This window comes from Entelurus aequoreus, linkage group LG03 (assembly GCF_033978785.1).
Source record: "Entelurus aequoreus isolate RoL-2023_Sb linkage group LG03, RoL_Eaeq_v1.1, whole genome shotgun sequence".
Taxonomy (NCBI): Eukaryota; Metazoa; Chordata; class Actinopteri; order Syngnathiformes; family Syngnathidae; genus Entelurus; species Entelurus aequoreus.
In genome coordinates this window covers 45,542,514-45,567,643 of record NC_084733.1, presented here as the reverse complement: position 1 = coordinate 45,567,643, position 25,130 = coordinate 45,542,514, and the positions used below count along the sequence as shown (strand labels likewise).

General features: G+C 41.3%; 1 protein-coding gene across 2 annotated transcripts; it reads left to right on the top strand.

Annotated features, from left to right (window-relative positions):
- The first annotated feature begins 260 nt into the window (after positions 1-260).
- LOC133646493 (kelch-like protein 28) lies at positions 261-25,130 on the top strand. 2 transcript variants are annotated; one of them, XM_062041912.1, is made up of 6 exons: positions 261-435; positions 1,172-1,459; positions 1,547-2,184; positions 2,268-2,711; positions 12,619-12,827; positions 23,214-25,130. In XM_062041912.1, the coding sequence occupies exons 2-6, from the start codon at positions 1,172-1,174 to the stop codon at positions 23,375-23,377; spliced, it is 1,743 nt and encodes a 580-aa protein (XP_061897896.1). In that variant the 5' UTR covers positions 261-435; the 3' UTR covers positions 23,378-25,130. The 2 variants fall into 2 exon arrangements, with proteins under 2 accessions (XP_061897896.1, XP_061897895.1); XM_062041911.1 differs by lacking the exon at positions 23,214-25,130 and adding an exon at positions 17,805-18,654 and having other exon boundaries at positions 264-435.

The window sequence follows — 25,130 nt, the reverse complement described above, 5'->3', positions numbered from 1 at the left end:
AAATATAACATACACAATGGGCGCTTCACAGGTATTTTGTAGTATTCTTATAATTGCGTGATTAGATCGATATGGTGTAGTCTACGTCTGTGTTTATTTTTACAAATGTCTCGATCAGTTATCGTTGTGTTCTTCATATTGTTTTATTTCAATAGTGTTATATTGCATACAAACTAAAGGAATAAGTCGCCGTAAGTCAGACACAGGAAGGCTTTGATGGCAAACATGAACAGCTTTTATTTTGAAGGTAGCGGAAGCGTGTGTGCGCTGTTTACTCGCTCGTTTTTAAAGAGCTCATCTGTAGCTTTGTAGCTAGCTTGGCAATTGCTTGTTTTCCTGATTCCCACCCGGGGTTCCCACTCGTCGTCGCTGCTGAACTCCATCACTGCAAAATCGAATACCACAGCAGCTAACCAGGCGGACATTACGTTCCAGGTTGGTTTTACTTGTGTCGCAACGCAACGCAAGTCATTAGCGGACAACTAACCAAAACGTTATGTTTGGTGTCAGTCAGCCATGTTACTGTGTATATCAATCAATGATGCAGCTACTACCCGGGTTTATTTGTATCAGCTATTTTCTGCTGTGTGCCGAATACCGCAATATAATTAGTTTTTTTTATCGATATGTAATATTTGTGACGATTCATAATGTCAGTGCAAGTGCCAACGCACGGTCGGCAGGAACGTTTTTAATGCTAAAATCGTTGGTGTTTGAATTTACCCTGTGTGCTTGCTAGCGCAGTAGCATCTACTGGTGTACAGCTAGCATGGCTGTGATTATTTGATTATTACCATGCAATCGTACCAATAACGCCTTTTTAAAAAGCAGCTCTTTTCATTGTGGCAGAATTTCACTGACACGCTGCAGCGTTAGACGTTTTGCTATTATTACGGTTGATTAACATCGTTAGCACTAAATGATCATGCTCGCATAGAAGCTAACACCAATGCTTTGCTGTAATTTTACCAATGTAACTATCAATATCTGGGAGCAAAGCATATTTTCCTAATATGTGGTGTGTTTTTATCATGGTATACATTTTGATAATATTTTCAGGCTTCTCACATAAAATCATGTTTAAAATCAATTGACTTACTGCTAAACAATAACACTCATGGTACAAAATGTCAACATTGCTCTAATTTATGTACTTCTGTTGTCATGTCAGATGGATCAACAGGACCAGGCCTATATGTTTGCCCGTCTCACACGGCCACATTCTGAACAGCTGCTGCAAGGTCTTCATTCTGAACAGCTGCTGCAAGGCCTTCAGCTCTTACGGAAAGATCACGAACTATGTGACATTGTGCTCCGTGTGGGTGACTCTAAGATCCATGCCCACAAAGTAGTGCTGGCCAGCATCAGCCCTTACTTCAAGGCCATGTTCACGGGTAACTTGTCCGAAAAGGAAACGGCTGAAGTCGAATTCCAATGCATTGACGAGACTGCCTTGCAGGTAGGCTTGGAGCCAGTTAAAAATGTGCTCACCAAATTATGTTCTAATTTTAACTAATGACTTTTTTTTTTTCTTTACTCCATGTAGGCCATTGTTGAGTATGCTTACACTGGCACAGTGTTTATCTCCCAGGAAACTGTGGAATCTCTGCTGCCAGCAGCCAACCTACTGCAGGTCAAGCTAGTACTAAAGGAATGTTGCTCCTTCTTAAAAAGTCAGCTGGATGCTGGGAACTGTATCGGCATTTCCCGCTTTGCAGAGACATATGGCTGTCATGATTTGTGCCTGGCTGCAACTAAGTTCATCTGTGAAAATTTTGAGGAAGTTTGTCAGACCGAGGAATTTTTTGAACTAACACGAGCTGAGTTGGATGAAATTGTGTCCAATGACTGCCTTAAAGTGGTGACAGAGGAGACCGTTTTTTATGCCCTAGAGTCGTGGATTAAATATGATGTAACTGAACGACAACAACATTTAGCTCAGCTGCTGCACTGTGTGCGCCTTCCACTCCTCAGCGTCAAATTTCTCACTCGTTTATATGAAGCCAACCATCTCATACGAGATGACCACGCATGTAAGCACCTGCTAAACGAGGCCCTCAAATATCATTTTATGCCTGAGCACCGGTTGTCGTATCAGACTGTCCTGTCTGCACGACCCAGGTGTGCCCCGAAGGTGCTGCTGGCAGTAGGAGGCAAGGCTGGACTGTTTGCCACCTTAGAAAGGTAATAACTCTTAATATAATGTCTGCATTTTCTCAATTGTATTTAATTCAATCTCAATGTGTATTGTATTTTCTCTCTGGCAGCATGGAAATGTATTTCCCTCAAAAAGACTCATGGATAGGACTAGCCCCTCTCAGCGTACCCAGGTACGAGTTTGGAGTGGCAGTGCTTGACCATAAGATGTACGTGGTGGGTGGCATCGCGACACACATGCGTCAGGGCATCAGCTACAGGAGACATGAAAGCACAGTGGAGAGCTGGGACCCAGAAAGCAACACCTGGTCTTCGGTAGAGCATATGGCAGAGTGTCGCAGCACACTTGGGGTAGTGGTCCTGGCCGGAGAGCTGTACGCACTTGGAGGCTACGATGGCCAATATTACCTCCAGTCTGGGGAAAAATATGTCCCCAAGTTGAAGGAGTGGCAACCTGTGGCGCCCATGACCAAATCTCGCAGTTGCTTTGCCACTGCTGTGCTGGACGGCATGGTGTATGCCATTGGAGGATATGGACCAGCGCATATGAACAGGTACTGTTGCGGTTGTCTAAATTTTGAGGTATGTCCATTTTCCTTGTCTATTTAAGAAACCAACACCGCTAAGATGTATAAAATACAAAAGCAGTTACAGTCATCGAAGTAATAATAGAACAGTCTAATCAGGACTATACCTTATTTAATGAAGTAGTGATATGCCTCAATAAATGCCTCTCCTCAAATACCCGCCTAGGAGGAAAAAAGTAAGTCAGCGGGGACGGCGTGGCGCGGTTGAGAGTGGCCGTGCCAGCAATCTGAGGGTTCCTGGTTCAATCCCCACCTTCTACCAACTTTGTCACGTTTGTTGTGTCCTTGAGCAAGACACATCACCCTTGCTCCTGATGGGTCGTGGTTAGGGCCTTGCATGGCAGCTCCCGCCATCAGTGTGTGAATGGGTGAATGTGGAAATAGTGTCAAAGCGCTTTGAGTACCTTGAAGGTAGAAAAGCGCTATACAAGTATAACCCATTTGACCATTTACCATATAATAAATTAATAGGTAGGGGTGGACAATAGTTATTGGGAATTATGTTGTCACACCGATAATCCCTGGAGCCCCCCAAGAAAACGCTACAATGAGGTTATTCGTAGATGGTTAGGGCAGTCTTTCTCAAATAGTGGGGGGCGGGGATGCAGTGCGATGCCAACGGGGGCACATGTGACCTCGGGGAACATGCTCTTTTTTGCCGTATCAGAATATGATGAAGCGTATGTAGCGGTGGGAGACGAAAGACTGGTGTGTTTCCTTTAATGTTAATAAGCTTACAATGTTATGCAGAGGCATAGTTATAACAATTTTATAGACAAATTATACTATTTATAGTCACGGTGGGGGGTGAAATATTGTATTTTTCCTTGGGGGGCATAACAGAAAATATTTGAGAAGCACTGGGTTTGGGTGAACAAATCAAGTGCTCCTACCTCGTTGGCTGTTCTAAAGAACCTCTAAGATCATAGTACCTCAATGTGTAAACAAATTGATTGAGACTTTTATTAGTAGATTGCACAGTACAGTAAATATTCCGTACAATTGACCACTAAATGGTAACACCCCAATAAGTTTTTCAACTTGTTTAAGTCGGGGTCCACGTTAATCAATTCATGGTACAAACATGGCGTTGGTCTTGCGGAACTTCACTACTCATCCGAGTAAGACATCCCTTGTGCCACCCAAACCAAATGCCCCGCAAAGACTTTGTGAGGAAAGGGGGGAAAAAAACAAAAAACACCTACTTTGCGAGGAAAGGGGGAAGAAAAACATTTAGCTTTGACACATCAGACCTCACAGTCACTGGTATCCACACTGAAAAAGAAGCTATTGGTCCTAAGTGAATGCAGGGCTCGGCGGTAAAAATGTGCAAGAAACATTCTTGTAAGTAATGTAGCCTCCTGACAGGAGCAAACAGAGTCTGACGCTTTTGTTTTTCACTTTATTGCGACTTTAACATGCCAACAGCAACCCTTGGTACACTGTTGGCACTGTAGCGCTAGCTTACCCAGTAGCCACGACGAAAAACTACACATCACTCATGACTTTACTGTGAGTGAGGTTGCTTTCAGGAACACCCGGAATTTTGATCATCAAACATTACAACTCAAGTATACGTAGTGCATCCGGGAGGTAGGTAGTCAGTGCTTCACCTTTTCCACATTTTTTTATGTTACAGCCATATTCCAAGATATAATAAATTAATTTGTCCTCAAAATTATATACACAATAAACTGACAATGTGAAAATATTCACCACTAGGATGTTCATATATTCCCATTTAGATGAAGAATGACTTATAATCCTCACAAATAAAAGGGGGGTTGGAACCAAGCATCTTTTCATGTTGTTCTCGCCATTCTTTGGTCTAAATTGACTGTCAAAGTGTACCCACTTGTCGGAATACGACTTCGTCCTTATACTATCCAGGTGAGCGGCATTATTTATGATCTATGAAAAGTAGACAGTTTTATGTCTTCCACAGCTCCTCTACCACATGGGGTCCCCCAGGGCTCAATCCTTGGCCCAATTTTATTTGCGCTTTACCTTCTCCCCCTTGGTTCTGTTTTCAGGAAGTACGGTATTGCATTTCATTTTTATGCCAATGATTGCCAGATCTACTTTGCCATGGCACAAAATACCACGGTCCAACGTCTTATTGACTGCCTGCAAGACATCAAAGCCTGGCTTTCAGTTTACTTCCTGAGCCTAAATGAAAACAAAACAGAAGTTATGTTGTTCGTTCCAAGTCGCTCTCCCTCCCCCAACGTGGACCTCTGCACTCTGTCCCCGTATCTTAGTGACTGTCTCACAAACCTGGGGTAAAGTTTGACTCAGATTTTAAGTTTGAAAAACAAATCAGCAGCGTCATACAAAAAAGCTTTTATCAACTTCGCCAAATAGCGAAAGTGAAACCGTTTCTGTCAGGACATGATCTTGAGAAATTAATCCACACCTTTATCTCGACTCGTCTTGACTACTGCAATACCCCGTATGTTGGCGTTAGCCAGGCCTCCCTCGCCCGCCTGCAGCTCGTGCAGAACTCTGCTGCTCGTCTGCTAACACAGACCCGCAGGCGTGAGCACATTACCCCTATACTAGCGTCCCTTCACTGGCTCCCTGTGCGTTACCGAATACATTTTAAACTTCTACTTTTTGTTTTTAAATGTCTAAACAACCTCGCTCCAACATATCTCTCCGACCTCCTTCAGCCTTACTGCCCCCACCCCCACCCCCCCTACTAAATGGTAACACCCGAATATGTTTTTCAACTTGTTTAAGTCGGGGTCCACTTAAATTGATTCATGATACAGATATATACTATTTTCATAATACAGTCATCACACAAGATAATCATCAGAGTATATACATTGAATTATTTACATTATTTACAATCCGGGGTGTGGGATATAGAGGGGGGGGTTAAGTTTGGTTGGTATCAACACTTCAGTCATCAACAATTGCATCATCAGAGAAATTGACATTGGAACAGTGTAGGTCTGACTTGATAGGATATGTACTGCAAGTAGTGGACACACAGAGAGAGATCAGAAATTATAAGAAAAAGTGTCTACATTTGATTACATTTGATTATTTACAATCCGAAGAGGTATGATGAGGAAGGGAGGGTGTTAGTTTAGGGTTGAAGTTGCCTGGAGGTGTTCTTTTAGTGTGGTTTTGAAGGAGGATAGAGATGCCCTTTCTTTTACACCTGTTGGGAGTGCATTCCACCTTGATGTGGCATTGAAAGAGAATGAGTTAAGACCTTTGTTAGATCGGAATCTGGGTTTAACGTGGTTAGTGGAGCTCCCCCTGGTGTTGTGGTTATGGCGGTCATTTACGTTAAGGAAGTAGTTTGACATGTACTTCGGTATCAGGGAGGTGTAGCTGATTTTATAGACAAGGCTCAGTGCAAGTTGTTTTACTCTGTCCTCCACCCTGAGCCAGCCCCCTTTGGAGAAGTGGGTAGGAGTGAGGTGTGATCTGGGGTGGCGGTCTAGAAGTAATCTGACTAGCTTGTTCTGGGATGTTTGGAGTCTAGATTTGAGGGTTTTGGAGGTGCTAGGGTACCAGGAGGTGCATGCGCAATCGAAAAAGGGTTGAACGAGAGTTCCCGTCAGAATCTTCATGGTCCTTTTGTTGACCAGAGATGAGATTCTAGACAGAAATCTCGTTCGTTGGTTGACCTTTTTGATTACCTTGGTTGCCATTTTATCACAGGAAAGATTAGCCTCTAGAATGGAACCTAGGTAGGTCACCTCATCTTTCCTGGTGATAACAATGTCACCCACTTTTATAGTGAAGTCACTGACTTTCTTAAGGTTGATGTGGGACCCAAATAGGATGGATTCTGTTTTACCCAAGTGTATGGATAGCTTGTTGTCAGCGAGCCAGGTGCAAATTCTACAGAGTTCAGCACTGAGGATTTTCTCCACCTGTGACTTGTCCTTACCGGATACCAGCAGGGCCGAGTCATCCGCAAACAAAAACAATTCACAGTCGCATGCTGATGACATGTCGTTTATGTATATTAGGAACAGTAAAGGCCCTAATATACTGCCTTGGGGGACTCCACAGCTTACTGAGAGGGAGGGGGACACGGTGCCGTTCAATTCAACCACCTGTTTCCTCCCCTCCAAGTAAGATTGCATCCAGCTCGATGAGGTTTTATCAAATCCGATTGCTCTGAGCTTATCCAACAGTATAGCGTGGTTAACGGTGTCAAAGGCCTTCTGAAGGTCCAGCATGACCATGCCGCAGTATTTGCCCGCGTCCACCTCATGTTTGATGTGGTCGGTCAGATAGAGAAGGCATGTGTCAGTGGAGTGGTTAGTTCTGAAGCCGGATTGGAATTTGTACATGAGTTTATTAGTGGCAAGGTAACTATCGACCTGTTCATAAACTATTTTTTCCATTACTTTCGTGACAGAGCTTTCGTCGCTGCTGCTCCCAAGCTCTGGATTGGCTTACCTTTGAGTGTTAGACAGGCCTCCTCTCTTCCTGTTTTTAAATCGTTCTTAAAAACATACTTTTATTCCATGGCTTTTAACACTGAGTGATCTCCATCCTGCTATGGCGTCCCACAATGCACCTGCTGTGAACCTGTTTTTATGTTTTATTTATTTTGATATCGTGCTCTGTTTGTGTTGTGGTGTGCTTGCTCGTTTCTCTTGTGTTATCTATTAACCTGCCCATTGTACAGCACTTTGGCTACCCCTGTGGTAAATTTTAAATGTGCTTTATAAATAAAGTTGATTTGATTTGATCTAGAATAAAGTTTGACGAGCAAGAAAATGAGGAAGCAGCTGATCAGTCAGTCATGTCAACATAGGCACACAAGCTCGTGATCACGGCGCCGTTAAATAGATTGTCTGCGTTGGCACTTATAATAACAATATCACTAATACTTGGTTAATATTTAAGTAACAACATGTAAATTGAGTATTGTTGGAGCTTTTTGGGCAGAAAAGAGGACCGCCCATTTGCTCCACTGTAGGCAGGCTTTTATTTATGATAGATTGCATTAAAAAAATACATCAGTCATGTTTTTCATAATGATTGTGAACGATGGACAAAATTCCAAAAAAAAGTGCAGTTCCCCTTTCAGTACTGATTTGGGCACCATTTAAGCACCTGCACCGGTTTTTTTTAAAGTTCCAATTTGCTACTAGTATTGGTTAAAATCTGAACGATATATATCCCTAATCAGAACATAAACTTCACTGATTTATTGCTGTGATGTTTGCTTTACTGTAGTAGGGATGTCATATTTGGTCAGCACAAATCTGCATGTACAGTTTGTCATATCCACCTTTTGATTGACTCTGTACACAAACTACAGTCAAATCTTCATTTGAAATAAAAAAAGATTGTAAAATATTTTTGTTATCAAAATCATTGAATCAATTAGTTCAATTTCATTTTAATACCACACATTTTTCATACACAGGTAAGTGGCAAACACAAAGTGCTTTATACAAGAGAAAGAAGAGAAGGAAACGCATTACAAACGCAAAAACACACACATACACACAAAGCTCTATTGGCAACAATGGAAAAAAAACATTGCATGATGGCACTGAAGATTTGAGGAAAAACACCACCTTTTGAGGCGTCCACACTGGAAAATAACAAAATAATGCCATCTAAAAATAGTATGAAACATATAATAAAATATATATTAAAAAAATAAAATTTAAATAACACAGTAAATTAATGAAAACAACATTGAGAGAATAATACTAGTGATAATAGCAATAAATAAGATAGAAAATAAAATAAGAAAAAACCGAGTTCAGCATGATCAGTAAAAAGCCTGATTAAAAAGGTGTGTCTTTGGACTTTTTAAAATGTTTTTCTCTCAGTCATTTCTGCAGTCCTGAGGCTCACGCAAGCTGTTCCACAGCTGGGGGCCATAGTGGCTAAATGCTGCCTTTTGCTTAAAGTTAAAAGGCCAGTGGCAGAGGACCTCCGGATCCGCGAGGGTTGGTACGGTAAAAGCAGGTCAGATAGATAAAAAGGCGCAAGGCCATTAGGACATTTAAAACTAATAATATAACTTTTAAAATTAACCCTGAAGCAGACGGGGAGCCAATGCAGTGATTTTAAAACTGGTGTAATGTGCTCCTGCGCTCTGGTCCTTGTCATTCTTGGGAAGAAGAAAGGTATTGGTATCGGCTTAAAAAATATTGTACATCCCTAATAATAGGCAGTTTTTTTTCATAATTTTACAGGATTATCTGTAAATTTTATGGGGAACATGATTGAAAGGATACTTAAGAAATAGAAGTGGACATCGGCAAGTAAATAAACTGCTCTCCTTTGCCCTGTCATCTCTCTTCGAGTAATAGTTATTTATCTAATAGAAGTTGCAATTAAGTGAAGGGTGTCAAATGTTGCAGAGAAGTGAAGTCAAAAGTGGTATGGTGGTAGCTGAAGTTTCATTGAGTGCCTGCAGCCTCTAAGACTTCTGCTGTTGCTGTGGATCTCCAGTGTGCACTGTCTCTGTTGCTCGTTTCCTAGACTCCCGAATACCTTTGAGAGTTTCTGTTTGGACAGAGACTCTCTCGAGACGCTTTTTCCCCTTTCTCCCTATGGCTTTTGTGCATGTGCTTCAAGCAAAACAATCCCTGATTGCTGATGTTCCTGTGAGTCTTTATGGAACTTATTCCATTTGTAACCATGACCAAATACACATTTGGAAGCCGTCAGTTTACTGCTGTAATGCTTGGTGTGTTTGTTTGATTTTAAAACATTACATTTATGTTATTACCATACAGCAGGGATGTGCGGTCATGAGGCACGTGAAGCAGAGCCTCTTGTCATTATGAAAAGAGAAAAAAAGAATAATAAACATAAAATACAAATGTGCTCATTAAACTGTGCTATTAATGTATTTTTGGTTCGATCAGAATCTGACAGTTTTTTTTTGTTTTTTTTTAATAAAAAAAATCTCAAGGCTGACTGGTTTGCTGGCTTTTCTGCCCGCTAAACTGAAGCTGAGGACGTAGCTTACTGGCTGTGCTATTTTTCAGCATGTGTCCAATATAAACATTTATACACCACCACTTTCTAGTTTGCACTCAATCGGCAGCCTTAATGTATTGAATGTAATGATGATGATGATTTTTGCTAATCGGTTTATTTAAAGGCCTACTGAAATTAAATTTTCTTATTTAAACGGGGATAGCAGATCCATTCTATGTGTCATACTTGATCATTTCGCGATATTGCCATATTTTTGCTGAAAGGATTTAGTAGAGAACATCGACGATAAAGTTCGCAACTTTTGGTCGCTGATAAAAAAGCCTTGCCTGTATCGGAAGTAGCGTGACATCACAGGTTGTGGACCTCCTCACATCTGCACATTGTTTACAATCATGGCCACAAGCAGCGAGAGCGATTCGGACCGAGAAAGCGACGATTACCCCATTAATTTGAGTGAGGATGAAAGATTCGTAGATGAGGAAAGTGAGAGTGAAGGATTAGAGGGCAGTGGAAGCGATTCAGATATGGAAGATACTGTGAGAGGCGGGTGGGACCTGATATTCAGCTGGGAATGACTAAAACCGTAAATAAACACAAGACATGTGTATATGTATATATATATATATATATATATATATATATATATATATATATATATATATATATATATATATATACTCTATTAGCCACAACACAACCAGGCTTATATTTAATATGCCACAAATTAATCCGCATAACAAACACCCCCTCCCTCCCGTCCATATAACCCGCCAATACAACTCAAACACCCGCACAACACATTCAATCCCACAGCCCAAAGTACCGTTCATACAGCACATATATTTTCCCAAAGTTACGTACGTGACATGCACATAGCGGCACGCACGTACGGGCAAGCGATCAAATGTTTGGAAGCCGCAGCTGCGTACTCAAGGTAGCGCATCTGCTATCCAACTCAAAGTCCTCCTGGTAAGAGTCTCTGTTCTCCCAGTTCTCCACAGGCCAATGGTAAAGCTTGACTGTCATCGTTCGGGAATGTAAACAATGAAACACCGGCTACGACGTAGCCGCTACGTCTTTGTGTTGCTGCAGACAGCCGCTAATACACCGATCCCACCTACAGCTTTCTTCTTTGCTGTCTTCATTGTTCATTAAACAAATTGCAAAAGATTCACCAACACAGATGTCCAGAATACTGTGGAATTTTGCGATGAAAACAGACGACTTAATAGCTGGCCACAATGGTGTCCCAATATGTCCGCGCAATCCGTGACGTCACGCGCAAACGTCATCATACCGAGACGTTTTCAGCAGAATATTTCGCGTGAAATTTAAAATTGCACTTTACTAATCTAACCCGGCCGTATTGGCATGTGTTGCAATGTTAAGATTTCATCATTGATATATAAACTATCAGACTGTGTGGTCGGTAGTAGTGGGTTTCAGTAGTCCTTTAAATACAGAAAAAACACACTCAAAGGCGCTGTAGTACTCTGACTTACCACAATGTGTGTGAGTCACCATGAAGTGGGGGTGAACGTGAGCTAGCAGGTGCCTGTCACTATAAAAATAATAAAAAATTTAAGTCAGATTCAAGAAAAACACATTAAGGACCACTGCATGAATGGCTGCCATTATGGAAGAAGCTCAAAAACCTACCCAAACTGAAATTTTGCAAAAAGTGATCATACAATAGTACGTTTTTATAGAGAAGGATAGCCGCATTTACTTCTGATACAAATAAAAGATAAGACCACAAATGTTTTTTGATTTTGTTAAAATAAATAATTGAGAAGGTGCTAAGTATTTGATACTAATATTATTATAAAAATGAATTACTTGTCAAGGTCAAAATATGTCACTGCTGTACAGGTTAAACAAGACCATTTATGAGAGCACATCCCTCTGCCAAGGCCAAACAATAATGCCAGAGAGGTGTACAGTCCATTGTAGCTTAGTAGCTATTCATTAGTGCAATAATAAAAATAAAAAAATTATCAAGATACATTACAAATGTAAAAGCAGTAAAAACCCACAAATGTAATTGTGGAGTTTACAGCGGGTACCAATGTATAATTGTTTTTTTCAAACCAAAACTATAAGACCGCTACTAACGGCTGGCATATTTTAGCAATGGTGTTACTTTTGAAGGGTAAATAACTTCTCAGTGAAAGTGGGGTACATTCACTGCTCTGATACTGTTTGTGTCGCTGTTTCATAATGGTCATCTGCTATCTATTGGATTAAAAAGTCACTACATTTTACGTATGAATTGAATAAATTGTTAGCAAATGTATATATATATATATATATATATTTTTTTTTTTTTTTAACAAATAGCTGCGCAAGAAAGATATCCAAACCGTAATTCCAGTCAATGAGCAAGCAGGAAAAAAAAACTATTTGGTCTAAAAGATTAAAATCATCCTGAAATGTTTGTTTACTTAGTTCGATGGTGGTGACGAAAATCGATGTCAAGCGTGGCGTGGCAGTCCTCCGACTTTGTCTTTTAGTGGGCTATGAGGTGTCACTTGCAGGCAGAACAAAGTCTTCCCTAATAAACAGTGTGGCGCTTCACAGTCAAATAACATAGCTGTATCAATCACATATTTTTCTTAAATTGACACACATCGAGGCTTCAAGAAACACTATCACATCTTGTGTTTCATAAGGCATCTATGCTTCGGTATCGTACGACCCATCATTAGCAGTTACCAGTAGTGAGAACAGATTTAACAAATACATGTCTATATGTCACAATTGTAAGTTAAACTTTGTAGCTTTTGAATGTCTAACTGTATTTGCTTTATTCTCTTAATTACCCGCTCTATATTCATATGATACATTTAAGGGATCAAAGAAATGCACTTACACTTGTGGATTAGGAGTAAGTAAGTATAAACTACTGTGCGTCATCTTTACACAGTGTGGAGCGGTACGACTCGAGCAAGGATGCCTGGGAAATGGTAGCCCCCATGGCAGACAAGAGGATCAACTTTGGCGTTGGCGTCATGCTTGGTTTCATATTTGTGGTGGGAGGACACAATGGAGTCTCTCACCTGTCCAGCATCGAGCGGTATGATCCCCATCAGAACCAGTGGACAGCCTGTAGACCAATGAATGATCCACGCACTGGTGAGTAAGCGTCACACAGTACAAGGAAATAATGTGCTTTTACTTTTTTCTCCCTCTAAAAATAACAGAACCACACATTTATTTATGAGGCTTGTGCAATTTTTGGAATTCAATTTGAAGAATTAGAATTTGAATTGAATAGGCTCAACTGCACCAGATGTTGATTTGGAATTACAGGAAGTAGAATCATATAAATTTCAACTCAGAGAAAACCCTTTTAGTCAAGTAACCGTGAGATTTATCTCTTTCTTCATTTGTTCATGAATTCATGACCTTTTTTTTGTTTTTAAATATTTGTCATCAAAAAACCATTACCAGACAATTCTATTATTAGTTTTACTTATTGTTTAACTACGCATCATGCATTTGTTGTTAAAATGTTCTTTAATTTGTTAAAGGTGAGGCAAATGACTCACTTAGCCTAACTTGATGTTCCTAACATGCTGTCACTTCCCTCTTTAGCCTTGTCTATCTTCCTTTTGGCTTGTCATCCACATACTGTACACACATAGGCTTTTTTCCCTAAAGAAAGAGCTTTTGATGATTTCAGTGGACTTTCCTGAATTCCTGAATATCTATTTCATAGATATAAACCTAACCCAACGTGAATAATATGTTTAATGCACGTTTATGCAGTGGTGAACAGACCGTAGTGATAGGTCGGTTGCAAATTATCCTTGGCTCTTAGTCATCTGTTTTGAAGTGAACGGGCCCCCGAGGGATGTAACATTAAACTGTATTATAATAAACCGCAATAAAACCTCAGACAGTAAGAATTACCATTTTTTCATTTAAATTGTTGTAAAATTGTGATTGATAACCACACTGAGTATTTCACAAACTGGTGACTTTGCTCATTTACTGGAGAAACAAGCTTTAGCTAGGTCTTGCATTAGCTAGCTTAAAAGGGTCATATTAGGATTTTTTCTACATTTAAAACACTTCCTTGTGGTGTACATTACATAATGGTGGTGCTTTGGTGAAAATGTTGCATAGATTTTTGTTATACAGACTATATCCAAGCCGCTCTCTCTCTCTTCAGAATGCGCCGGTTGTGGGTGGTCTTTGTGTCCGCAAACCGCGCATCTCTAGTTTGGGGTCATTGTCCTGTTGGAACACCCAACTGTGCTCAAGACCCAACCTCCGGGCTGATGATTTTAGGTTGTCCTGAAGAATTTGGAGGTAATCCTCCTTTTTCATTGTCCCATTTACTCTCTGTAAAGCACCAGTTCCATTGGCAGCAAAACAGGCCCAGTGCATAAAACTACCACCACCATGCTTGATGGTAAGCATGGCGTTCCTGGGATTAAAGGCCTCACCTTTTCTCCTCCGAACATATTGCTGGGTATTGTGGCCAAAAAGCAAATTTTTTGTTATTTTATATTCTATTATATTATATTGTGTGTGTGTGTGTACATCATCATCGGCTGTCACCTGAAACGAGTATGATGATCCTCCTGGTAGCAGTGTATCCCTTTTATGGATGCCTGTGCGTGACTTAGTTTAACGTGGGGAGACTGGTGCACACACAGTCACCACACGATCCTTGACAGAATCGGGTCAGGGTCCAGTGGCATGGAGTCCAAGACGACTGGGGACCCTTTTCTGCTGCAGCCTTCTTCCGCCATCGCAGCCGTTGTGATAGTTCTTAAATCTGCCTGCTCCGCCGTTGAGGTCTTCACCGTATCCCTGGCTAGGGGGCAGTCAGGTACTAGGCCTTTGCCAAGGGCCACCCGGGGTAACAGTAGTAAAGGGGTTAACCTCTTAGTGCCCCAAGACCCCTTAGAGGAGCTTCCACTGCCGGATGCACTTTAACGTCATGCCCAGGTTGTTTGTTTGTTTGTTTGTTTGTGTGTGTGTGTGTGTGTGTGAGACAAACGACCAGTTAGTGTGTCAAGTGTGACGTCATGCTGGCTGCCGCTAGCCTCTTTTGTCAGCGACATTGAGGGACAGAAGTTAAAGGGAAACTTCGGTTTTTTTCAACCTGGGCCCTGTTTTCATAATTTTTTCTGTATATGTGAGTGCTGGATAAAACATTTTTTGAGGTCGCGCCAGTATTGAGCAGGGCAGGCAGCCTCCAGCCCAGCTAACGCTCGTACACAGGGCAACTGGCTCTCGTCAAAATTCGGCCTATAAACATGCATTTTTTTCACACTGACAGGCTCAGATAGTTACAATGAGTGTCCGACAACATACTAGAAAGGAGAAATTAACGTATGTCTCTACCTTTAGCTGGAGATCGCTGTTTGTTGTGAGCTGTGTCCAAATCTCACCACGCTACAAATCTCGTTCCGAAATCTCGCGATAACTCGCGACAAAACACCGGTGGAAAAACAGTTACCTGACTGAGGTGAAGAGAGATGACTGAAGTGATTTTCTGTTGGATTACCGAAGACTTCAGTCATCTCTCTTCACCTCAGTCAGGTAACTGTTTTTCCACCGGTGTTTTGTCGCGAGTTATCGCGAGATTTCGGAACGAGATTTGTAGCGTGGTGAGATTTGGACACAGCTCACAACAAACAGCGATCTCCAGCTAAAGGTAGAGACATACGTTAATTTCTCCTTTCTAGTATGTTGTCGGACACTCATTGTAACTATCTGAGCCTGTCAGTGTGAAAAAAATGCATGTTTATAGGCCGAATTTTGACGAGAGCCAGTTGCCCTGTGTACGAGCGTTAGCTGGGCTGGAGGCTGCCTGCCCTGCTCAATACTGGCGCGACCTCAAAAAATGTTTTATCCAGCACTCACATATACAGAAAAAATTATGAAAACAGGGCCCAGGTTGAAAAAAACCGAAGTTTCCCTTTAAGGGTTCCTAAACACGACTACATTTTATAACAACACCAGAAGAAAATGCTAGATTTGTTGCTAGCTTTTTTTTTAAATTAAAAAAAGTCATTAAAAGTCTGATAACACTAGAAGAAATCTCAACAAAGTACGTTGTACAAAAAGCAGCAACAATTATAAATATGGAAAAACGTTAAATATATATGTGTTAACACTAATTCATCATAACAGATTTGTTTTAAATGTATGTACATATATTTTTTTGTCTTTATTAAGAAAATCACATCATTGCAAATTACTTGATGTCATGGTGACCACGCTCCACCGCCACAGGTATCTTGGCAGTTTAGGGGATACCAATAGGATCCCTTTAAATGCTAACATGAAAACAAGAGACTTTAAAGTATTTCCTGGTTACAAACGACGTACCCCAATCTAAACTTAGACAAACACATTACTGTCTGAGCAACAAAGAAATTAAAATATTCTCATTAAATTAACAAGCTGGGTGCTCCTAAAACAGAGTGATCGATCTCTATTCTAAGGAATATGAATTCCTATGTTTTTCTACTAGATTTGCCAGTTTTAATTTTGTTGTTTAATGTATTGGTATATTGTATTCTTCTACTGTAAATACAATTAGTAATTTAAATTATTACTCAATCATATGAGACCTTTTCTGGGTCTTTTTTTGTCTTTTATCATTAGATAATTGTAGCAATCTGATCAAATTTGGGCATTAAGCCACATAAGCATTTAATATAATTTTACATGAGATATTAATTGTACACATAATATGGTAATGAACAAGTGTGCAAAGATTAGTTTTTACAATGATCAGATTTGATATTTGTGGTTGCCGATACGTTTCAGGGACGATCTATACGTTTAAAACGATTCAGTGAGTTGTAATCCATTCAGTAACATTTTAAGCAAAAAAAAAAAATTTCAAGCAGTGTGACTGTGAAATAAATACTGGATACTGGACACTGAAGGTGAAGTTTCCTATAATGATTTAATTTTTTGTAAAGGAATTTTGTATTAATGAATTATGCATACAAACAAGTAAACAACAAATAATGGCTAATGCATCACATCTTATTTTAATAAAGTGCAACCGACACCTTAGGTTGAATTAACAAAAAGGAAACCTTTTCTGCTCACATTTTCAACATTTAAGTAATTTTTAAATAGAACCAGAGTGACTAACATTTTATGAGTAGATTTACCTGCTAAATAAAGTTACCCGACCTGGCCATACAGTATTTGTTCTCCACCCTGGCGTCTTCGATGAATGATAGCGTCCCTGGTGTGCGGAAGTATATATCCCCCCTTGTCCCTGTCGACTGTGTTGGCACCTCGCTTCCTAATTTCCATAGCCTTCTTGATCCATATTTTGTACTTACAGGATTTGTTTCTGATTAAATGATTTCTCTTTGGCTGCCAGTTGTTGTCGCTTCATGTTGTGTTCTGGAAGTCTATGCATTGCCGTGCGTAACTTGCTGTGCTGTCAATTCCGTTGTGTCAATTGCGGCTTGAAGTTGTGTTGCGGCTTTGTTATTGTGTTGTTGTTTGTCTTAATTGTGACTTTTGCAATCGTGCTGTAACTGAAAGTTTTTGTATTGTAATTTATGATATTGTCTTGTAGCGTTTTCATTTGTTATGACCTTTTTAGACCACCATAGGTATCCTCCATTTGTTTTGATGAAGCCACAGACGGGGAAATGGACTTATTGTTTAATGTCCTTACCATTGAAAGTGCTAAACTTCATATAAAGTATGCTGTTCCTAAAACCACTGTTTTCCTTTTTTTTGTCATCGATAAAATCGATCAATTCCCTTAAACGATCTTGGATCAATACCTATTTCCGGAAGGCAAGGTGGATATAGTTGAAATTTAGGAATATATAAATTGATCTATTGCAATATAGATGAATTGTTACAACATATACTACAAGAAAATATCAATGTTTGTGATTGTGGATATGGTCTTATTTGAAGTGTAAAGATTTAGTGGTGTCACCACCAACTCCAAGGCTGTAAGATGTTAGTTGTCAGCAAAATGTAACCCAAAGTTCTGCATTGACCGTAACATTATTTGACCAAATTGTAATCTACACTAAGATATGACAATTAGCCTTTATCAAAAAAATATATTATATTGTACCTGATGATTGTATTGCCTTGCAGGTGTTGGCTCAGCTATTGTGGACAATTACCTGTACGTGGTGGGAGGTCACTCAGGATCCTTTTACTTGAACACTGTCCAGCGCTACGATCCCATTTCAGACCGCTGGTTGGACTCGAGTGGAATGATCTACTGTCGCTGTAACTTTGGTCTGACTTCCCTTTGACCCATGGCCCAGCCAGCTAGCACTTAATGAGACACCTTATTAGACACAACGACTCTTCCCCCCCCGCCCCCGTTGGATCCTCTTCCTGTCCCACATTCATCCTCCTGGTGCAGAGGATTGCCAAACACCAGCATGATTGGCGTTGGACCTGCTGAATGGATGGACGGATGGATGTGATGGGCTAGTTAGTTAGCCACGGGGAATATAGGCCAGGGGGATGTGGCTACAGAGATGAAGAGTTGCACTCTTGTGCCGACAAAAAAGACCTGATGATCATTTGCCGGCCACAAAAGAGACTTCTGCTCTAGCTGCTGGAACACAATGAGGACTTGGAGCCATTTCCCAGAGGATTGGGGAAGAAACCTGTCACTTTTATTTAAATATTTTTGTTACTCTGACCATTTTTTTTTCCTTCCATGTCTTGTAATACTGTTTTCTAATGTTCCTTGCTGCAACAAGGACCATGTGTTCAACTTCTGGAGAACACCGTAGTTTGCTTGTGACAATGTGTTTGTAGATGTGTGTGTGTCTGTGTGTATGCTCAAAGGGATATGTGCATGTCGCTTTACTGTAGTAGTGATGCCATATTTGGTTAGCACAAATCTGCACGTACAGTTTGTCATATCAACATTTTGATTGTTTCTGTACACAAACTACAGTCAAATCTTCATTAAAAATAAAAAAATTATTTAAAAAATGTTTGCGTCATCAACATCATTAAATCAATTGGTTCGATTAGATTTTAATACCACACATTTTTCATACACAGGTAAGTGGCAAACACAAAGTGCTTTATACAAGAGAAAGAAGAGAAGGAAACACATTACAAACGCAAAAACACACACATACACACAAAGCTCTATTGGCAACAATGAAAAAAACCATTGCAAGATGGCACTGGAGATTCGAGGAAAAACGCCACCTTGAGGCGTCCACACTGGAGAATAACAAATAATGACATCTAAAAATATTAACTTTTTAAATACACCAATGGTGCAACTGGACACATCCTCAGTGATGTAACCTAGGATCAAAGGGGGTTTCGGGTCTTTCAACAATCAGACCCCCTCCCCTAGGCGACCCAGCCAAGGTTGATCAGGCCCCAGCCTGTGTCCAGGTAGCGCTCTGCCCTACATGCCACGCCTCTCCCCTCCTGATCCACAGCCACCTTGATGCCATTTCTGCTGCATCAGTGGCTAACTTTATGTCCCTTTGCTGGCTGGCCCCTGTGATGCCAAGCATTTTGTAGGCCATGCAGAGGGATTTGCCCACAAACCCTTGACATCCCACTTCAATGGGTTTGCATATCGCTCGCCACCCATTGCTCCAACACTCCTCCACAAGCTGAGAGTACTTTGCGCTCTTCCTCTCATTGGCCTCCTCCAATCAGTCCTACCAAGGCACTGTGAGCTCCAAAAGGATTACCTGCTTGGAGGCCACTGAGGTAAGCACAATATCTGGCCTTAGTGTTGTTTTGGCAACCACGTCAGGGAAATTCAACTGCTTGCCCAGATCAACTGACAGCTCCCAGTCGCGTGCTGTTGCCAACAGGCCAGAAGAGGTGTTCTGGGCAGCCGTTGTTGACTTCTCCCCAGCTCTGATGAAAGCGGTGCTCTTCACTCGGCGGAGGCTCTTACTGTGACTGATTGCCCTGCAGATGGAATCAGCTATGGTTTTCACGACCTGGTCATGTCGCCAGCGGTACCGCCCTTCAGCCAGGGCTTTTGGACAACAGTTTAGGATTTGCTCCAAGGTTCCTCTCCTCTGGCAGTGTCTCCACCTTCCCCCAGGTGAAGAGGTTGGATGGACTTGGCAGCACGTCGTAGACCGCTTGGATCAAGAACTTTATCCGATGGGGTTCGGCTTTCCAGAGCTCGGTCCATGTTGCCTTGCACTCTGGTGCTTCTTCCCATCTCGTCCAGGCGCCCTTTTGCCGCATTCCCGCCATCTGGCAGGCTCGCCTTTCCTGAACTCCTGCTCGCACCTCCTCGAGGATCAATGATCTCTTCCTTTTCCCCTGCACCTTATCATTAGCGAGGTGTTCTTCTGCTACATAAGCGAGCTCTCCCCTGCGCCACTGTTCTCACCAACACCCTTTGCCGTAGCCTTGACTCTGCGTCATCCACAGCTCTCCGCTTCTGCCCCGTCCTGACTTCAATCCCAGCCTGGGCAACCTTTGTGTCATTGGACTCCCGATATTGTAGGAGCTCCCTGGACCATGTCACCATGAACTCCTCGCTCAGGCTGCTGATGGGGAGCTTCAGCTTGTTATTCTGCCCTTTTAGAGCAATGCTGCTCAGGCTTCGCTGCAGTCCCAGCCACCTGCGCAGGAACCTACTGACCCTCATCTCAAAGTCTTCCACCGTTGAAATGGGGACTTCGTACACCATGAGGGGCCAGAGGATCCTAGGAAGAATCCCGTGCTGGTAAATCCAGACCTTGAACTTGCCAGGAAGGCCAGACTTGTCCACTACGGCCAGCCAGGTCTCCAGGTCTTGGTTGGTTGCTTTTGTGGAGGCTGCGTCTCTCAGGCTGCAATTGAACACCTTTCCCAAGCTCTTCACAGGTTCCTCGGTGAGTGATGGTATTTTGGTGGTGCCAAGTGAGAAGCAGAACTTGCCAGTAACCTTCCCTTTCTATAGCACAAGGGACCTCGACTTAGCCGGCTTGAATCTCATGCGAGCCAAGGAAATCACCTCCTGAAGGCCATTCAGGGTCCACCTGCAGCCTGGGACAGATGTAGTGGTCACTGTCAGGTCGTCCATGAAGGCTCGGATGGGTGACTGTCGGACTCCAGACCTGGAGAGGGCCCTTTTACACTGAACTTCCGCAGATTTCACCAGCATGTTCATGGCGAGTGCAAAGAAGATGACTGAGATTGTACAGCCAGCGATGATCCCCTCAACCTCCGACTCTGCCAGTCGGAGGTTGTTCTTTATAAAGAAAATCATATCATTGCAAATTACTTGATGATGTCATGGTGACCACGCGCCCACCGCCACAGGTATCTTGGCAGTTTATCAATAGGATCCCTTTAAATGCTAACATGAAAGCAAGAGACTTTAAAGTATTTCCCAGTTACAAACGACGTACCCCAATCTAAACTTAGACAAACACATTACTGTCTGAGCAACAAAGCAATTAAAATATTCTCATTAAATTTACAATCTCTGCGCTCCTAAAACAGAGTGATCGATCTGTATTCTAAGGAAAATTAATTCCTATGTTTTTCCTACTAGTTTTGCCAGTTTTAATTTTGTTTAATGTTTTGGTAGATTTTATTCTTGTACTGGGGTACCACGGTGGTAGAGGGGTTAGTGCGTCTGCCTCACAATACGAAGGTCCAGGGTTCAACCTGCGCTCAGGATCGTTCTGTGTGGAGTTTGCATGTTCTCCCCGTGACTGCGTGGGTTCCCTCCGGGTACTTCGGCTTCCTCCCACCTCCAAAAACATGCACCTGGGGATAGGTTGGTTGGCAACACTAAATTGGCCCTATTGTGTGAATGTTGTCTGTCTATCTGTGTTGGCCCTGCGATGAGGTGGCGACTTGTCCAGGGTGTACCCCGCCTTCCACCTGAATGCAGCTGAGATAGGCTCCAGCACCCCCCGCCACCCCGAACGGGACAAGCGGTAGAACATGGATGGATGGATTCTTCTACTGTAAACACAATAATTAGTAATATAAATTCATACTCAATCATATGAGACCTTTCTGGGTCTTTTTTTTTGTCTTTTATCATTAGATAATTGTACCAATCTGATCAAAATTGGGCATCAAGCCATATGAATAATAAACATTTAATATAATTTTACATGAAATATTAATTGTAAACATAGTTTGGTAATGAACAAGTGTGTAAAGATTCGTTTTTACAACGGTCAGATTTGATATTTGTGGTTGCCGATATGTTTCAGGGACGATCTATACGTTTAAAACGATTCAGTGAGTTGTAATCCATTCAGTAACATTTTAAGCAAAAAAAAAAAATCAAGCAGTGTGACTGTGAAATAAATACTGGATACTGGACACTGAAGGTAAAGTTTCCTATAAGGATTTTATGTTTTGTAAAGGAATTTTGTATTAATGAATTATGCACACAAACAAGTAAGTAAACAACAAATAATGGCTAATGCATCACATCTTATTTTAATAAAGTGCAACCGACACCTTAGGTTGAATTAACTAAAAGGAAACCTTTTCTGCTCACATTTTCAACATTTAAGTAATTTTTAAATAAAACCAGAGTGACTAACATTTTATGAGTAGATTTACCTGCTAAATAAAGTTACCCGACCTGGCCATACAGTATTTGTTCTCCACCCTGGCGTCTTCGATGAATGATAGCGTCCCTGGTGTGCGGAAGTATATATCCCCCCTTGTCCCTGTCGACTGTGTTGGCACCTCGCTTCCTAATTTCCATAGCCTTCTTGATCCATATTTTGTACTTACAGGATTTGTTTCTGATTAAATTATTTCTCTTTGGCTGCCAGTTGTTGTCGCTTCATGTTGTGTTCTGGAAGTCTATGCATTGCCGTGCGTAATTTTCTGCGCTGTCAATTGCGTTGTGTCAATTGTGGCTTGAAGTTGTGTTGCGGCTTTGTTATTGTGTTGTCGTTTGTCTTAATTGTGACTTTTGCAATCGTGCTGTAACTGAAAGTTTTTGTATTGTAATTTATGATATTGTCTTGTAGCGTTTTCATTTGTTATGACCTTTTTAGACCACCATAGGTATCCACCATTTTTGTTTTGATGACGCCAAAGACGGGGAAATGGACTTATTGTTTAATGTCCTTACCATTGAAAGTGCTAAACTTCATATAAAGTCTGCTGTTCCTAAATCCACTGTTCTCCTTTTTTTTGTTATCGATAAAATCGATCAATTCCCTTAAACGATCTTGGATCAATACCTATTTTCTGGAAGGCAAGATGAATATAGTTGAAATTTAGGAATATAAATTGATCTATTGCAATATAGATCAATCGTTACATCCCTACAACATATACTACAAGAAAATATCAATGTTTGTGATTGTGGATATGGTCTTATTTGAAGTGTAAAGATTTAGTGGTGTCACCACCAACTCCAAGGCTGTAAGATGTGTTAGTTGTCAGCAAAATGTAACCCAAAGTTCTGCATTGACCGTAACATTATTTGACCAAATTGTAATCTACACTAAGATATGACAATTAGCCTTTATCAAAAATATATATTACATTGTACCTGATGATTGTATTGCCTTGCAGGTGTTGGCTCAGCTATTGTGGACAATTACCTGTACGTGGTGGGAGGTCACTCAGGATCCTCTTACTTGAACACTGTCCAGCGCTACGATCCCATTTCAGACCGCTGGTTGGACTCCAGCGGAATGATCTACTGTCGCTGTAACTTTGGTCTGACTTCCCTTTGACCCATGGCCCAGCCAGCTAGCACTTAATGAGACACCTTATTAGACACAACGAATCTTCCCTCCCCGCCCCCGTTGGATCCTCTTCCTATCCCACATTCATCTTCCTGGTGCAGAGGATTGCCAAACACCAGCATGATTGGCGTTGGACCTGCTGAATGGAAGGATGGATGGATGGATGTGATAGGCTAGTTAGCTAGCCATGGGGAATATAGGCCAGGGGGATGTGGCTACAGAGATGAAGAGTTGCAGTCTTGTGCCGACAAAAAAGACCTGATGATCATTTGCCGGCCACAAAAGAGACTTCTGCTCTAGCTGCTGGAACACAATGAGGACTTGGAGCCATTTCCCAGAGGATTGGGGAAGAAACCTGTCACTTTTATTTAAATATTTTTGTTACTCTGACCAGTTTTTTTTCTTCCGTGTCTTGTAATACTTTTTTCCAATGTTCCTTGCTGCAACAAGGACCATGTGTTCAACTTCTGGAGAACACCGTAGTTTGCTTGTGACAATGTGTTTGTAGATATGTGTATGTCTGTGTGTATGCTCAAAGGGATATGTGCATGTAGGATTGTTTTTTGTTTGGTGTCTGCATGCAGAACGGATGCTCGGTTCTGCAACACAATATGTGCGTCACAAAATGAGGACTTAGACTATTTTCTTGCAAAAAGGGCTGCCTTTTCTCTCTTGTATACATAGTCTAAATTCAATATATAGATATAAATATATACTTAGTGCATCGCCTGTAAATGTTTTACCACACTGGGTCATATGTATATGTGGATGAGGAGGTGACTAATTCTGAAGTTGACCTCTTGTCTGCTTCATTCTCTGTATTTGCCTCTGTTGCATTTTTAAGAGCATGTCTTCTTTTGTTGTACCTGACCCCTTTTGCACCCTTTGGTCTGTCTGCAACGCAGACTGTTGCTATTTTTACAATTCAACAGTGGATCCGTGTTGCCACACACAACTGGGTCAACCGCTGTCTGCTTAATGACTATCTTAGGTATTCATTTTTTAAAGCACATGCATTCCAACGCTGTCCGCTGTTCGCCATATTTGATGTAGGTTTTTTTAGTTGTCTTTGCTCGAAACGCCATTCACACAGAATCAATGGCTCGGTTGTAGGTTAATTGCATTATTTGCTTTGTCACAAATCAGTGCCATCTTATTTTTGGTGCAACCCTTGAACCCCTTGCCAAAGAACTGCGAGCATTTTCATGTGTGCCACAAAGTCTGAACATTTTTTTTTTAATTCTATATTGTGGTATTAAATCTAGCCATGCTGTCTAAGAGCATGCTGACAATATTGCAGCATCATGCAAGTCTTCAATGTCTTTTATTGGCACTTATCAAACCAATGATACAGATTGCAAGTTGTATGTATTATGTTTTTGTGTAGGCTAACACCATTTAGATCATGCAATAAGGCTTCCTGTTAATGGGTTTATCTTTAAAGGCCTACTGAAATGAAATTTTCTTATTTAAACGGGGATAGCAGGTCCATTCTATGTGTCATACTTGATCATTTCGGGATATTGCCATATTTCTGCTGAAATGATTTAGTAGAGAACATCGACGATAAAGTTTGCAACTTTTGGTCGCTGATAAAAAAGCCTTGCCTGTACCGTAAGTAGTGTGACGTCACAGGTTGAAGAGCTCCTCTCATCTGTACATTGTTTACAATCATGGCTACCAGCAGCGAGAGCGATTCGGACAGAGAAAGCGACGATTACCCAATTAATTTGAGCGAGGA

Coding starts and splice junctions, on each gene's coding strand:
- LOC133646493 (XM_062041912.1), top strand. CDS start 1,172: ATGGATCAACAGGACCAGGCCTATATGTTTGCCCGTCTCACACGGCCA. Junction 1,460..1,546: donor TTGACGAGACTGCCTTGCAG/GTAGGCTTGGAG, acceptor TACTCCATGTAG/GCCATTGTTGAGTATGCTTA. Junction 2,712..12,618: donor GGACCAGCGCATATGAACAG/GTACTGTTGCGG, acceptor ATCTTTACACAG/TGTGGAGCGGTACGACTCGA.